The sequence below is a fragment of the Ptiloglossa arizonensis genome, chromosome 5, assembly GCF_051014685.1.
Source record: "Ptiloglossa arizonensis isolate GNS036 chromosome 5, iyPtiAriz1_principal, whole genome shotgun sequence".
NCBI classification, from domain to species: Eukaryota; Metazoa; Arthropoda; class Insecta; order Hymenoptera; family Colletidae; genus Ptiloglossa; species Ptiloglossa arizonensis.
Genome location: NC_135052.1, coordinates 3948871 through 3962837, shown reverse-complemented (window position 1 = coordinate 3962837; position 13967 = coordinate 3948871). Strand labels below are relative to the sequence as shown.

At 41.7% G+C, this 13967-nt stretch overlaps 1 protein-coding gene across 1 annotated transcript in view; it reads right to left on the bottom strand.

Moving 5' to 3' along the window:
* Positions 1-583: 583 nt before the first annotated feature.
* Positions 584-13967, bottom strand: part of LOC143146766 (neuropeptide CCHamide-1 receptor-like) — a 71587-nt gene continuing 58203 nt past the window's right edge. Inside the window, 6 exon segments of the mRNA XM_076311371.1 lie at positions 584-2661; positions 5063-5313; positions 5765-5938; positions 6743-6876; positions 8842-9034; positions 10023-10522. Coding sequence (XP_076167486.1) covers positions 2271-2661; positions 5063-5313; positions 5765-5938; positions 6743-6876; positions 8842-9034; positions 10023-10373 — 1494 coding nt within the window. The 5' untranslated portion in view covers positions 10374-10522 and the 3' untranslated portion in view covers positions 584-2270.

Genomic DNA, 13967 nt, shown 5'->3' with positions numbered 1-13967 from the left:
AAGTCACCAACTCGATATAGCATTGGTCCAATAACATTCTCCGAAAAATAAAGCAAAAGTCGTTCAATTTTTTGAGCCGAGAAATAGACCATTTAAGAGGGATGATTGCTTCGTAGGATCGAGAATATGGATATTCCATAATGAATATGGAATATGGAAAATTTTGTTTATATTTTCTCGTTTTAGAAAGAAAAATTGCAAAAGAAAGATGACCCGATTTTCCAGCTTAAGGGACACTCGACATCGTTCGAATGTTATCGACGGTTCCGAGGATCCTCGATCGATCGCAGCAGTAAGGGTTCGATTATTAAATTCTCGTTGAAACGAGACGAACAATGGTGAGACAATAATGGTCAAAAGGGGCGTCGAGCAGATCCACTTAGTGGATCGAAATTGAATTATCGCAACGGAAGTTCTTTGTCGATTTTTCGTCGAGCCGTGAAAGGAAGTGGTAACCGAATAAAGGAAAGAAGTTGGAGAGGACGTAGGTACGATGAACGATAGAAAAAGCAAACAGGGTGCTCTTCTCGATGTTTGAATTTTATTCACAAAATCGCTCGGTTTCAAATGTACAACCCTGTGGCAGTCCGTGTGCTCGCGAACCGCACCGAAGCAATTTACAAATTGTTTTCGATTTGTCGCACCATGGACTACGGTCGCGTTCGTTTCTGTACCGTGAAGAAACAATGGATACTTGTGTTCACGGTAAGAAACGCATCGATGACGCGACGATCGTGCACACGACCATGATTACGTGTCCAAAAACGAAATCGAACTATTCAAACGGCACACCAACGAGTCGATGCAACACGTTCTTGCACCAAGTTGCCGTACAGCGCGAATGTACGTTCTCCGACGTTAAACTCTCGCCTCTATGCCCACGTCACGTTGCGTTAATTAGTCATTGAACTATACACGAGTGGGTTTTGCGTTCACGGTGATTTTCGAGCAAGTTGGACAACGAAGGATCACAAAGTACCAGCGTATTCCATCGAATCGAGACAATTTACGGAGACTTTTTACATTCCACGACCGACTTACGGAGAATGTCGTCCGAGATGTATACCTGTTAAATCGGGCAGAACGTCCATCGAAAAGCCCGCATCTTCGCGTTCTTTCGCGTCGACGAGCGACCATCGAATCGAGAAATCGGACAAGTTCTCCAAGAAAGTAGACATTTGTAAAAATTCGCGCGTCGAATACCTGGCTTAAGTGTTACATCTGGAAAGTCTTTGTAAATCTTTGCTGGTGATTTGACAATTTGACACGAAACGCGTTTGTTCTTCGAGAGATTCTTTGCTTTGTAACTTGGACTCGACGAGGGCGATGAAAATTTTGCGCGAAACGCGTTTGTTCTTTGGGAGATTTTCTGTTTTTCAATTTGAATTAGAGGAGGACGTTGAAAACTTTGTTTTTTAATTTGGTCTAGAGGAGGACGTTGAAAATTTTGCGTGAAACGCGTTTGTTCTTAGAGAGATTCTTTGTTTTTCAATTTGAATTAGAGGAGGACGTTGAAAATTTCGCGCGAAACTAGTTTGTTCTTTGGGAGATTCTTTGTTTTTCAATTTGAATTAGAGGAGGGCGTTGAAAATTTTGCGTGAAACGCGTTTGTTCTTCGGGAGATTCTTTGTTTTTTAATTTGGTCTTGAGGAGGGTGTTGAAAATTTTGCGCGAAACGCGTTTCTTCTTAGAGAGATTCTTTGTTTTTCAATTTGAATTAGAGGAGGGCGTTGAAAATTTCGCGCGAAACGCGTTTGTTCTTCAGGAGATTCTTTGTTTCTCAACTTGGACTCGACGAGGACGTTGAAAATTTTGCGCGAAACTAGTTTGTTCTTCGAGAGATTCTTTGTTTTTCAATTTGAATTAGAGGATGGCGTTGAAAATTTTGCGCCAAACGCGGTTGTGTTTCGGGAGATTCTTTGTTCTCCAACTTGCACTCGACGAGGGCGTTAAATACACACTCGCTTGAAACAGCGTAACTGGAGGATTAATCGACGCGACGCGATGCGGTATCAGATTGATCCTTAATGTCCCCGCAACGCGGTAGAACAGTGTTCGAAAAATTCGGTTCCTCTTTCGGACGGACTTCCAATTCCTCGCTCTCGAACTTCGTTGCCTCTTTTTCTCGAATCGACGCGGAGCTTAATCGAACTCCGGGATGAAATACTCTTTTTTTTTACTCCCTCGATCGGAATCAGCGATTTCCCGATGCGAAAACAACGACTCCGGTTCAAACATCGAACTCGAACCTAGACGATGAGCGTCCTCTTTTATCGCTGGAGAGTAAATAAAACGTGCACTCCGATCACTGCCGTTTCGCGTAATCTCGCTGAATCGGTTTCAGTCTTTGAATTTAAGGAGCACTCGCGACCGATTTCTTACTCCGTGGTCGAGTTTCGATCCGATTTGAGGCCCTCGTCGACACCATTCGGGCACGCGGTCAAACTGATGGTCGTCTCCTGTTCCTTGAGCGGGAGGCTGGTTCTGCTGTTGTTGCCCAGAATGGACATGTGCATTGCGTTACGTTGTCCACGACGAGAATCGCCCATGTACCTTTTCGAGCTAATCATCGAGAAACTTTGGCCCCGACCCCGTGAGCTCAGGTCCGACGAACGACGTTGTCGTCTGCGTATCTTCCTCGGTACGCAACACAGCAGGTACCTGCACGAAGTTTAGCGTATTTTAACGACTGCGTACTGCCGGTGTCTGGGACACGGTTAGCTCGGTGCTTCGTCTAACGACTTGAAATTAACGAGAGACAACGATTCGGGCAAACGCGCGTCGAAGGGAAATACTTTGTCACGGTTTCGGTCTTAACGAGCACGTATCGCGAACGGAGACGTTTCGAAAACGAGCGGTCGTTGATAAAAGAAACACGTACGGGTGAAAATAAAATCGAGTTTATTACGATCGTTATGGTAATTCGTGGAATACGTACGAGAGCGTATTTGAACGAGAACCATATCGATGACTTTCGTCGAACCCGCGGTATTGTGGCTTCGTCTACCCTAAGCGATACGATCCGATGACGTATTTATCGATACTGGTGGCTCGAACGGTCAATGATCATCGACATTGATACGTTTCCGATCTTTCCAAAGAAGGATTAGTCGGTTCACTGGTAATGGTAATTGTATCGATTTAATTCTCCGCTGACGTTAGAGACGGCTTCGTTCGAACGCGAAACACAGAAAAGGAAAGATGGATGACGCGATACGGTTCTACGTGTCCATTGACCGAAGCGTAGACGATCGATATCGCGCAAGATAGTCACAATGTCTAAATTCTTCAACTTTTATATAGCAGTTGTTAAAAATTCACCGTAATTTTCGAAATATACGCATTCAAGGAGCAAAATCAAGCGACCTGCGCATATACATTTGAATCTTATTTTTTGGCGACTTGTAGTACTTCTCTTTAACTTTATTATCGTAATTCCGTACAAATTTTCATATACAAATAACCACGTCCCCTATATTACCTTATTCATCGACGCTATTCTGTACGTTTATGAGGCCTGAAATATGTATTATAGTCGAAAAAACCATCCGTTCGAACTAACTCGTTAAGACCAACCGACGACAAAGATAATAACAACGTCCTCTTGTCGATAATTTTTTCAGGGGGTTGCGACGATCTGTTTAGAATTCTAAAAGCACCTGAAGATTTCACCGATTAAAATTCAATTTGTAGTTTGTACAATCGAGATCGTTGAAGACTTCCGGCGATTAGTTGGGTCCTTTTTCGGAGAAGTGTTCCGACCTTCCGTCAGCGTTTCATTTATCTTCTTCGGTGACCAGACGGTCCAGAGATTTTTAATCGATCGTACGAACGTCTAACTTCCGACGAAGTTGACACCAATGTTAACGAAACGTCGATACGTGTTACCAAAAAAGTCACGGCCCGTAACGTGAAGTCAAAAATAGTTTATCCGCGTGTAAAAAGTTAGTCGACGCTCGAGAGCCATCCGATAGCCTGGAGACCATTTTATTTCCAATCGATCTTAATTACATTTGGAAACGTTCGGGCTCGCGGTGATTCGTGTAGGCACAATGAGCGTCGTTGACGTTTAATTTGCGATTGGACGGGCTGTAAACTTCGATTCGAGTTTCTATGTGCCGGACGAGAAAAGAAGAACACGGTGTGACACGTGACGTGCGTGAAACCTCGCCATTAATCAACGTGAATCGTTGTTCGACGTAGAAGTCACTAAAATCGTTTCATTCTACGTTAATGAGTACTCGGAACGCACGTTTCTCGAACAACCACCAGACACAATTAGACACGGATTAAAACGATCGTACGAAATTGAGTCGTTCGCGAATTATCGGCCGTCGTTCGTTATTGGACGAAATTGATCGTACTCGGCTCGGTTTTCGAAAATCTACGTGTCTCGAGGCTACGATAATCGAGATAATCCAAATAACGGTAATTTATCGGCCACTGCACCTCTTTGATCTCGTTTTTTGCTTCTATTTAGCGTTTTAAACTCGTATCCGGGAGTTGCGCGTAAATTTACCAACGAGCGAGCTTGTTCCATCGCTTTTCGATTTACACGGAATTTCGTTCTCGTTTCGCGTTTCGAACCCGCGTACTTCCGTAGCATCGACGCGAAATCAAGGTCCATACGTATGTATTTAATCAGTCGTCGATGATAATTCACCGGCAGACGTCCATTCGAAGATATGGAAAATAAACATCCGTTCATGCGTATAGAAAATTAATTACTATCGCGTTACATCGCGATACGCGGATACGAGCGACGTCCATTAATCGAGCAAATTTTTATCGTTCTCCAAGCGAATGTACGGAAAATAGGTCGGGGAGCGGTTGTTGGACCGTGGTTTCCCTGCCAGGTGTCAAATAGCTGCCAAGTTTTTCTAATGTTCGATGTTTCGTTTCGATACGATGGTAATCTCGCTTCGACCGTGAATATTTATCGAAAGGAACGCTCGAAATTGTTTTCGACGACATTCCGATTGAACGCGATTTCATCGAGCATCAAACGTGAGATCGTACGTTTGAACGACAGACAACGGGGGGCTTTCTTTCTTCAAATCACCTGTCGAAGTATTTTCGAAACGTCCCGCTGACGCAGTACAGAGCGATGGGATTGATGCAGCTGTTGGTGAACGCCATACAGAAACCGATGATCCGAAAGTAATGCCAAAACGCGTTGTAATCGTCGTACGCGGTCGGATAGGTATGAAACCATAGCATGAAGACGTGCTGCGGGAAGAAACACACTGCGAAGACAATCACGAACGCCATTACCATCTTGGCCACCTTTTTGCGCGCTTTGACTTGCCTCGCCTGAAAACAAGAATGTTCGATGTTACGCAACGACGAGGAACTTCATCGAAACAGAAATCGTTCGTGTCTTTTATTTTTTTCGATCTTCGTTTGAAATTTTACACGAATTGTCGTTCATTTTGCACGATCCGGACCGAAAGTTCGTTCTCTATGTGCTTTCGAACTTTCAGCGAATGTCTGCGGCGCGATCGTTGCATTTCTTTTTAATAAATCACGGACGTGTTCTCGGAACGAAATCTCAGCGAACCGGCTAATACCGTGGAGAATCAATAGCGAGTTTCCTGTTTTTAACGAGTTATTAGAATTTAATAGAGCGTTTTTGTTTTTTTTTTTTTGCTTTTTTTGCCGAAAGTGATCGTGTTCACGATTGTATTCGCGCGTCCGTTAGAGTGGTCATCGTTCGAAATCAGAGTTCAACATCGCGAGAAATTTTTTTTTTTCTTTCACTTACCTGACCTTGCATTTCACCAGGTATGTTTCTGGTACTGCGCATCAGGTGCCTGGCCATTAGGATGTAGAAAACGGCGATAATGGTGAGCGGCACCGCGTAGAAAATGAAGAACCGACACACCAGGATAGTTTTAGGGTAATTCGGGCCGAATTCTTCCGGGTATGGATAACAGGCCTTGAAACACGAGAACGAAGTGTAAGAATTGTTTTGTCGGAATCGATTAAAGATGTAATAATATGTGAAACTTACGAGCGGGGATACGAGAAAGGGAGCGATTTCTTTTTGTCGGTTTTAAGAGCAAATAAAATTCGACAAGAGTAAACAATTTCAACGTTTTGGCTCTGTTTTTGAGTTCTCTTCGGGAAGAATGTATTATAAAAAATATACGCGCAGCGATGATTGTAACGAGAAAGGGAGAAACAGAAGTATGTGAAAAGAGAAAATAGAAGAAAGATGTAATTAAAAGACAAAAATTTACTATTTAATATAGTAAATTGGTCGACGAAGATCTCGTACTGACGTATATTAATAGCTTTGAAAATATCAAGAAAGTGGTCCTAATTTATTAATCGCAGAACGATCACGATTTCAAAGTCTTTCGCCTTTCTGTTCTTCGTTTCTTTCATTCTTTTCTTTTATAGATATCTACTTGTATATTTAATATCTAAGATTCTCCCAATTTATGGTTTTCTCTTCGTGAAACGTGTCGAATTTGTTTTCACTTAAAATCAACGAGAAAGAGATGTGTACCTCCGTTATGTAATTCTCAATTTTATTGAAAAGAGATGAAAATGATCGTAAAAACGTACAATTGTATAGAATTTATTTACGTAACGAAAATTGAATTTTGTTTCTTCGGTAAAGACAAAATGGACGAGAGAACGGATATCGCAAGGGAATATCGGTCGTTGTGTAACGTTCAGTTGCAAACGTTCGTACGTTAAACCGATTGTCTCGACTGATGTTGTTCGAACTCACGCGAAAGCTCACGTTCTTGTTCACTCTGAAGTCTCTGATGTAGGCGAAGGAAGCTGGAATAGCGCACATAATGGCTAACAGCCAAATCAACGCGGCGACGATCACTGCAAAGCGCGTTGCTCTTCTTCCAGTACCTTGAACAATAAAAACGAGTAATCGTGACATTATGCTTTCACGGTACGTTGCGTATTCGCTTCGTTGAAAACTTTTTGCCGGAGGTACCGTGTTTAAGTTCCTTTACAAGAGAAAGTGGTTTTCCGAGACTCGAGCGCGTGCTTCTCGCTAATACCGAAGCGTATCCTTTATCAGAATTACCTATCGTTTACTTCATTAACGCTCAAACTATCTCGTACGAATATAACCAACTTCCACCCCACTGATATATACAAGGTGAGTCGATAACAATTGCACATCGAACAAAAGGTCATCAGTTTTTCGATATTTTGTATTCTGACAACCTGTGACAATGTGACATTAAAGTGACCTTTGCACTCGTAACATTATTTATCCTTTTAATTAAATTTCGTTTCTCTCTTCCGTGTACGTTCCATTCTATTCTTATTGCATCGTTTCCACGGTTAGGTTAATACAAGCATACAGATATACCTCGCTTTGTTAACGCAACGTATAGAGTAATCTCTACCTTTTGTATATAATTCTGGTGCAATAAAGTATTATTATCGTCTCAGCTTCTGTGTTCTTAGAACGATTAGAATCTGGAGTATGTACTAATAATAGTTAACTCGTTGCGTTTATCGTTTATTCTGACACGTTGAAGTAACCTCAAGGTCGTTTTGCTACGAGTCATTAAATTCGCTTTTTCAGCATCTACGGTAGTGCATTAATAATAAATACGCAGTGCGGTGTCTGCGATAATACGCCGCACGAAAGAAACGAAACCCTTTCGTTCGAAGTGCCTTATCGGGTGTAACGCGTTTCTCGTATAAAATAGCGTTTTCTTTGATCGATGAATAACAACTTATTTAGAACATTGTTATCGACTCGGTAGGTCCGTGTAGCGTACTATAGGTTACCGATATAATAGGTTGTTCAATATGTTTTGTCGTTCGATAAAACTTATCGAACAGTAGCGTTCAATGTAGTACTGTTCGATAAAACTTATCGAACAGTACTGTTCAATGTAGTACTGTTCGATAAAACTTATTGAACAGTACTGTTTGATAAAACTTATTCAACAGTACTGTTCGATAAAACTTATTCAACAGTACTGTTCAATCTAGTATTGTTCGATAAAACTTATCGAACAGTACTGTTCAGTGTAGTACTGTTCGATAAAACTTTTAGAACAGTATTGTTCAATGTAGTACTGTTCGATAAAACTTTTAGAACAGTATTGTTCAATGTAGTACTGTTCGATGTAGTAGTGTTCGATAGAAGTTATTGAAGAGTACTGTTCAGTGTAGTACTGTTCGATAAAACTTTTAGAACAATATTGTTCAATGTAGTACTGTTCGATAAAACTTTTAGAACAGTATTGTTCAATGTTCGATAAAACTTATCGAATAGTACTGTTCAATGAGGTACTGTTCGATGTAGTAGTGTTCACTGAGGTACTGTTCGATGTAGTAGTGTTCGATAGAAGTTATTGAACAGAACTGTTCAGTGTAGTACTGTTCGATAAAACTTTTAGAACAGTATTGTTCAATGTAGTACTGTTCGATAAAACTTTTAGAACAGTATATAGTAGTTCAATGTTCGATAAAACTTATCGAACAGTACTGTTCAATGAGGTACTGTTCGATGTAGTAGTGTTCGATAGAAGTTATTGAACAGTACTGTTCAATGTAGTACTGTTCGATAAAACATATCGAGCAACCTAGTACTATACAGTTGAATAAGTTTTTTCGAACGAGAAAACTGATTTGCGTTTGTTCTCGCGTTGGTACGTTAACGGACGTCAAAGGGTTTTTCCCGTGCGGAGGAAAGCGTGGGTAACGTTATCTTGGAAAATGTTCGCCGCCCTCTTTCGATTATTCGAGTCGTTAACGTCTCGGTCTTAAACGTTTTCTGTCGCAGTGACGCCGGTAATTTCGGGATCGAGGTTCGCGGACACCGAAATTGGAAATCGAAGCTTATACCAGTGGCGTGAAGCTTTCTCATCGGATCCACGATAGCGAAGAATCTGTCCGCCGAGAGCGCCGTTAATGTGAAGACCGAAACCCCGATCGAGATATCCTTGAAGCACTCGGAGACTTTGCACAGCACAAGCCCGAAAGGCCAGGAGTCCAGAATATACACGGTGAAGGTGAATGGCACGCATGTCACTATCACCTGCAGCGTAACATTGAACAGACTACTCAGAGAAAAGACCGCATCGGCGGAGCGTTTAAATTTAGATCCGTTCGGAAATCGCGATATTACGAAGTATTCCAGGGGCCACGGTATCCTGCGATATCTTATTCGCGGGCAACGATTTCGCGCTGACGTCACGATTACGTAACATTCCTAGGATCAACCCATCGGTAGAATTTGATCTTGGGAATCCGGAACTTTTTTTGCAACCGAACACGACGAAAATTAGAATAGGAAGAAATTGATCGGCTTTGAAATATTCTTTGTATTGATCGTTCGACGAACTCGTCGCACCGTGATTTGAGACGAATCGAGTGCAAAACGAGGAGAAAATGAAATAAATTAAATAAGAATAAAGTAAAAGTAAAATATCCGATCGCGTCACGGCGAAGCGATAAAATAAAAGGAAAATACACGACTAAGTCACGGTGAACAAATAAAATAAAAGTAAAATACCTGACTACGTCACGGTGAAAAAGCGAGATTCAAATGTTCAACCTAACCTATCGTCGCTCGTTGGAAATTAAGATCCAGTGAACTCAGGTGGTCAAAGCGTAGCTGCAAGCGGACTGTTCGCTTCTCGATGTATTTTTTTTTTTTTTTCGTCGTTCCGTGCGAAGAAAATCATACAAGGATCACGTTAAATCGTTCAACATACTCTCTTCCCATTCTTCTTCGTGTTCGCTCGAAAAAGAGCTTACGGCTCGTCCAAGTTTCCAGAATGGTTTCACATTCACGTGATAAGTCGTGTATTTTCGAAACTTTTAACCGAAGAAAGATTCACGGTGGTCTGGGATCGATCGTTTGTAAGCGGTCCCCTGGATTCCTTCGTACACCACGATGGTCGATGGAAGCAACCCGTGACGAAAGAAGTAAAGAGTTTTGCACTGTCTGTTTCGCGAAACAACGGGAAAGTTAGGTGCCTGAGGAGCTAGATCGTTCACGTCGAGTAAGAATGAACACGTGCCAGCAGGTCTCCGAGCGCCAACGAGAAGACGTAAATATTGGGAACGTTCCTCATGTTACTGTGGCGCAGTATGGTGAGTGCGAGTACGCCGTTTCCGGTGAGACCGATCAGTAGTATCAGCAGAAACACGATCGGCACTATGTACGTTTCCGGTCGTTGGCCATACGGCGTGTACTCCTCCTCGTCGTCGGTGTCCCGTGTAATCGTTTCGTCCATGGGACCGTAGATGTTGCCGACGCTCGTGTAACGTGTGGTCGTCGCGATGCCCGACGTCACCCTCAAGATGGACGACGCGGTCTGCGTGGCCCAGGAAACCGACAATGGGGAGACGGTCGCGCGAGCCTTGAACATGTTTACGTTCTCCGCGTGGTCCCTTTGCTTTCGAAACGGGAGATCGTCGCGTTTCGCATCTTCGTCACATCTTGGTCTCGCTGCCGGTACGGTCGATAATCGACGAACGAGGTCTCACCAGCTTCCCATCGAAGACGACGAGCCCGATGCTACGAATTAGAAAAGAATCCGTGTTAGCGAGAGTTCGTGGCAAATGAGTCGGAACGACGACAAATGGGAAACTGATTCGCGAACACTGCCCAACGAGAAACGATTTCGCTGTAACGGAGGAAATTGTATTTTTGCGCTACTTGGAACACGGTTACCGGTTAACTCTTCGGGGCACGGTTGGTTAAGAAGTGTCTCACCTTTTTAATACCCCGATACGCTCGGTGGGGTATTTTAGAGACCCATCGTGACTAATTAAAATAACTCTGTACAAGTTGCACGGTGAGGCTGTTAATATTCCGTCTCGTAAGTAAGTATCTATTGGGTTGTTCGGAGAGTCATTTCGTTTTTTTTGTGGTGAAAATGAAACACGATTTGTTCAGAGTGTATAAACATTCTATTGAATTATATATCCTCCATTTTGGAAAACGAAATTACTTTCCGAACAACCCGATAATTAATCGGTTTTTCAGTTTTAGTTACTTTGTACCGTTACACGCGTTTAGTAACTGTACCTCAGAGAGTTGAAAGTAACGCGTCTCCGTTCAAATTTCGTTTCCCGCGCACGTGGCGAAGTATGGTTTCTACTGACCGACGAGTAGCGTATCGTTGACGCGCGAGTAGTTGGCCGGGGTACTGTAAGCTGACATCGGTGATTATTTGAAATAAATCCGTAGTTACGGCAATAATGAAACTTTAAACACAAACATTTCAGAAACTATTGAGTAATTGCTCTCATAGTTCTATATTTTCTCGTACCAGATGACTAAATCTACAAACGTGCAATGTTTTAACTAAATCAATGACCCGAAGGACTATCACTCTCGTTGTAAGTCACAGGAGAAAGGGGAATCCCACTCGAATCGGTCGTCACGCGATTGCTACGCCCTTACGTGGATACTTTGTCGCTATTGGTTAAGTGGGCACGCGTAGAGTGCCACCGCATGACAGAGAACACAAACGAAACAAAACACGATGAATTGAGACGCAAAACGTATTCGAGATGCGTTCGCAAACTCTGTCGTTGCATTTCACTTTGTCTCGTTTTGTTTCGTTCGCGTTACGAGGAACGCAGTGGACTTCCACGCGTTCCCAGTTTAGTCAATAGTGACAACGTATAAGGGCGTTGCAGTTACGTCACGAGTCGCAAGTGATACGAGTGGATGATCTCTTTTTCTCTCTACTGTTGCAGCTTACAAGATCCTGGTCAACTTCTCGCGCGAACGGTATCAGCAGCTACAAAGAATGCCTTTGAGAGACGTTCTCGATGGATTGGCGACGGTTTCCCCAGGAAAATGAATCCAAATACGATTTTATACCGATTGTACGGTGCAGGAATTAATTCTTTTAGAGATTTTTGTCATTTTTTAGGTAGAAAATTACCGTATATAGAATTTGTGTAACTGATAACAGAACATTCGAATAATAAAACGTTCGAATACTAGGGTATTTGGATACCCTATTATCGATTTTATAGCGATTGTATGGTACAGGAATTAATTCTTGGTCCTTTTAAAATAAATTCAACGGTTATTTATAAGAATCGTTATTCGATTATGTTTAAAATAATTTCCGTCAGCTTTTAGAGATTTTTGTCATTTCTTAGGTAGAAAATTACCATATATAGAATTTATGTAACTGATAACAGAATATTCGAATAATAAAACGTTCGAATACTAGGGTATTTGGATAATAGGGTTCGGATACAGGAGGCTCCACGGTACCTGTAATTTTCGCAACATACTCAGAAACCATTCCTGTCACGTACTTTGAAAACTGATGGGTTAGAACAGTGTTTCTCAAACTATGGTTCGCGTACGCCCGATAATGTAAAACTTGCTCCATCGACGAATGTGTTGTTTGCAAGATGTAATAGCGTCCCGACCGTATTTTCGCACACAACTTGTAATCTTGTCGTTAAAAATGATTGGATACATACTAATCTCTTCGTTCTGTTCTTATCCTCTCTCGATGGAAATCCATCATCTATTTTCTCATGGTTTCTATCGAGTACTAACACTTTTGTTTCACGTACAGTAAAATTAGAAGCGAAATGATATTTATAAATTTGATTATTACAAGAACAGTGTCATTGACCAAGAGCGAGTCGATGAAACATTATGCAGAGAATGGTCCGAATGATTGGTAAGTTAATCGACGATAGATTAGTTTTGTTACCTCTATGGCAAAGATTCTGAACGAATAGGAGAACAGTACAATGGAAGCACAATGCGCGTGTTTGTGTTAAAGTTTTTATTACTCGGAATTGGCAATTTCGGGTACACCTTTTGCTTAAACTAATACAGAGAGAGTCGCTACAATTGTTCTAGAGTATCGTTGAAACAACTATGGGTTTCACCAATTTCGATTACAGATCTCATCGAAACAATATAACTTGAAAGTGGTACGGTTCACACTCGCTGCAGTAACTGGTCACATGGGACTGTTACCTAAAATGGGATTAACCACCTTTTAACTTCTCAAGAATAATTATGAAACAATCATCGTAAAAGTGACAGTTTATATAGACCAAGGTACAAAGAACTTTTTAAAAATTTTTAACACCGATTAAAAATTGTTCGATCTCTGTAAAATAACAATTTCCTTATATTTTCACGTTGCAAGAGCAATTGTTCAATCGAATGGAAAATTTCTTCCGATGGACCAATTTTTCTCAATGAAAATAAAAAAGGAAGGAACTCGGTGCAATTGACGATTTCAATCGTATCGAACAATCGTAAACTTCGACGGCACGTATTTTTCAAACAAATTTGATGCCAGCAAAACGATGACTTAAACTCACCTTGCTTTTACATAGATTACAATATATTTCAATCCTATTGAAATCCCATAACTCGAACGCGATCGATTTGGCGTGGAACGGCCCACGTGTTGAAGAAATAATAATTCTATTTTCCTCTTGGGGTACGCAAATTTTCCTTTATCGTAGAAGGGACCCCGAGGAGCAAAAAGTCCGCGAAGGTGAGGATTGAGAAACACTGCATTAGAATATGTAACGTTTCGCGTGTACCGCGCATTGTGGCCGTTTCGATGTGTTTTATTTACACTGTGTAGTAACCGCATGTAATATTTCAAGCCACGCGACACCGAGAAACGTACCGTGAAAAACTAAGCCGCTATGCTCCTCGAGCGACATTATTACGCGAGTCACTGACGTATAGCACGCATAACTACGTTTGCGTATTTTTCACCACCGTTCCACGGTGGTCTTTGGGCAACAGCAGCGGATAGAGCACGTATACAAATAAATAAAATTATTATTTCTGGTGATTCTCTCGCTAACGGACTCAAAGACAGTCCCGCTGCTTAAAAACCTCATAATCTCGGGTTCGTATTACGCGTACAAATTAATTCTTAACCCCTGAATCAATTTAACCGCAATATTTATTTAAACCAAATTTTGTTCTCCGTTACAGTTTATAGGGG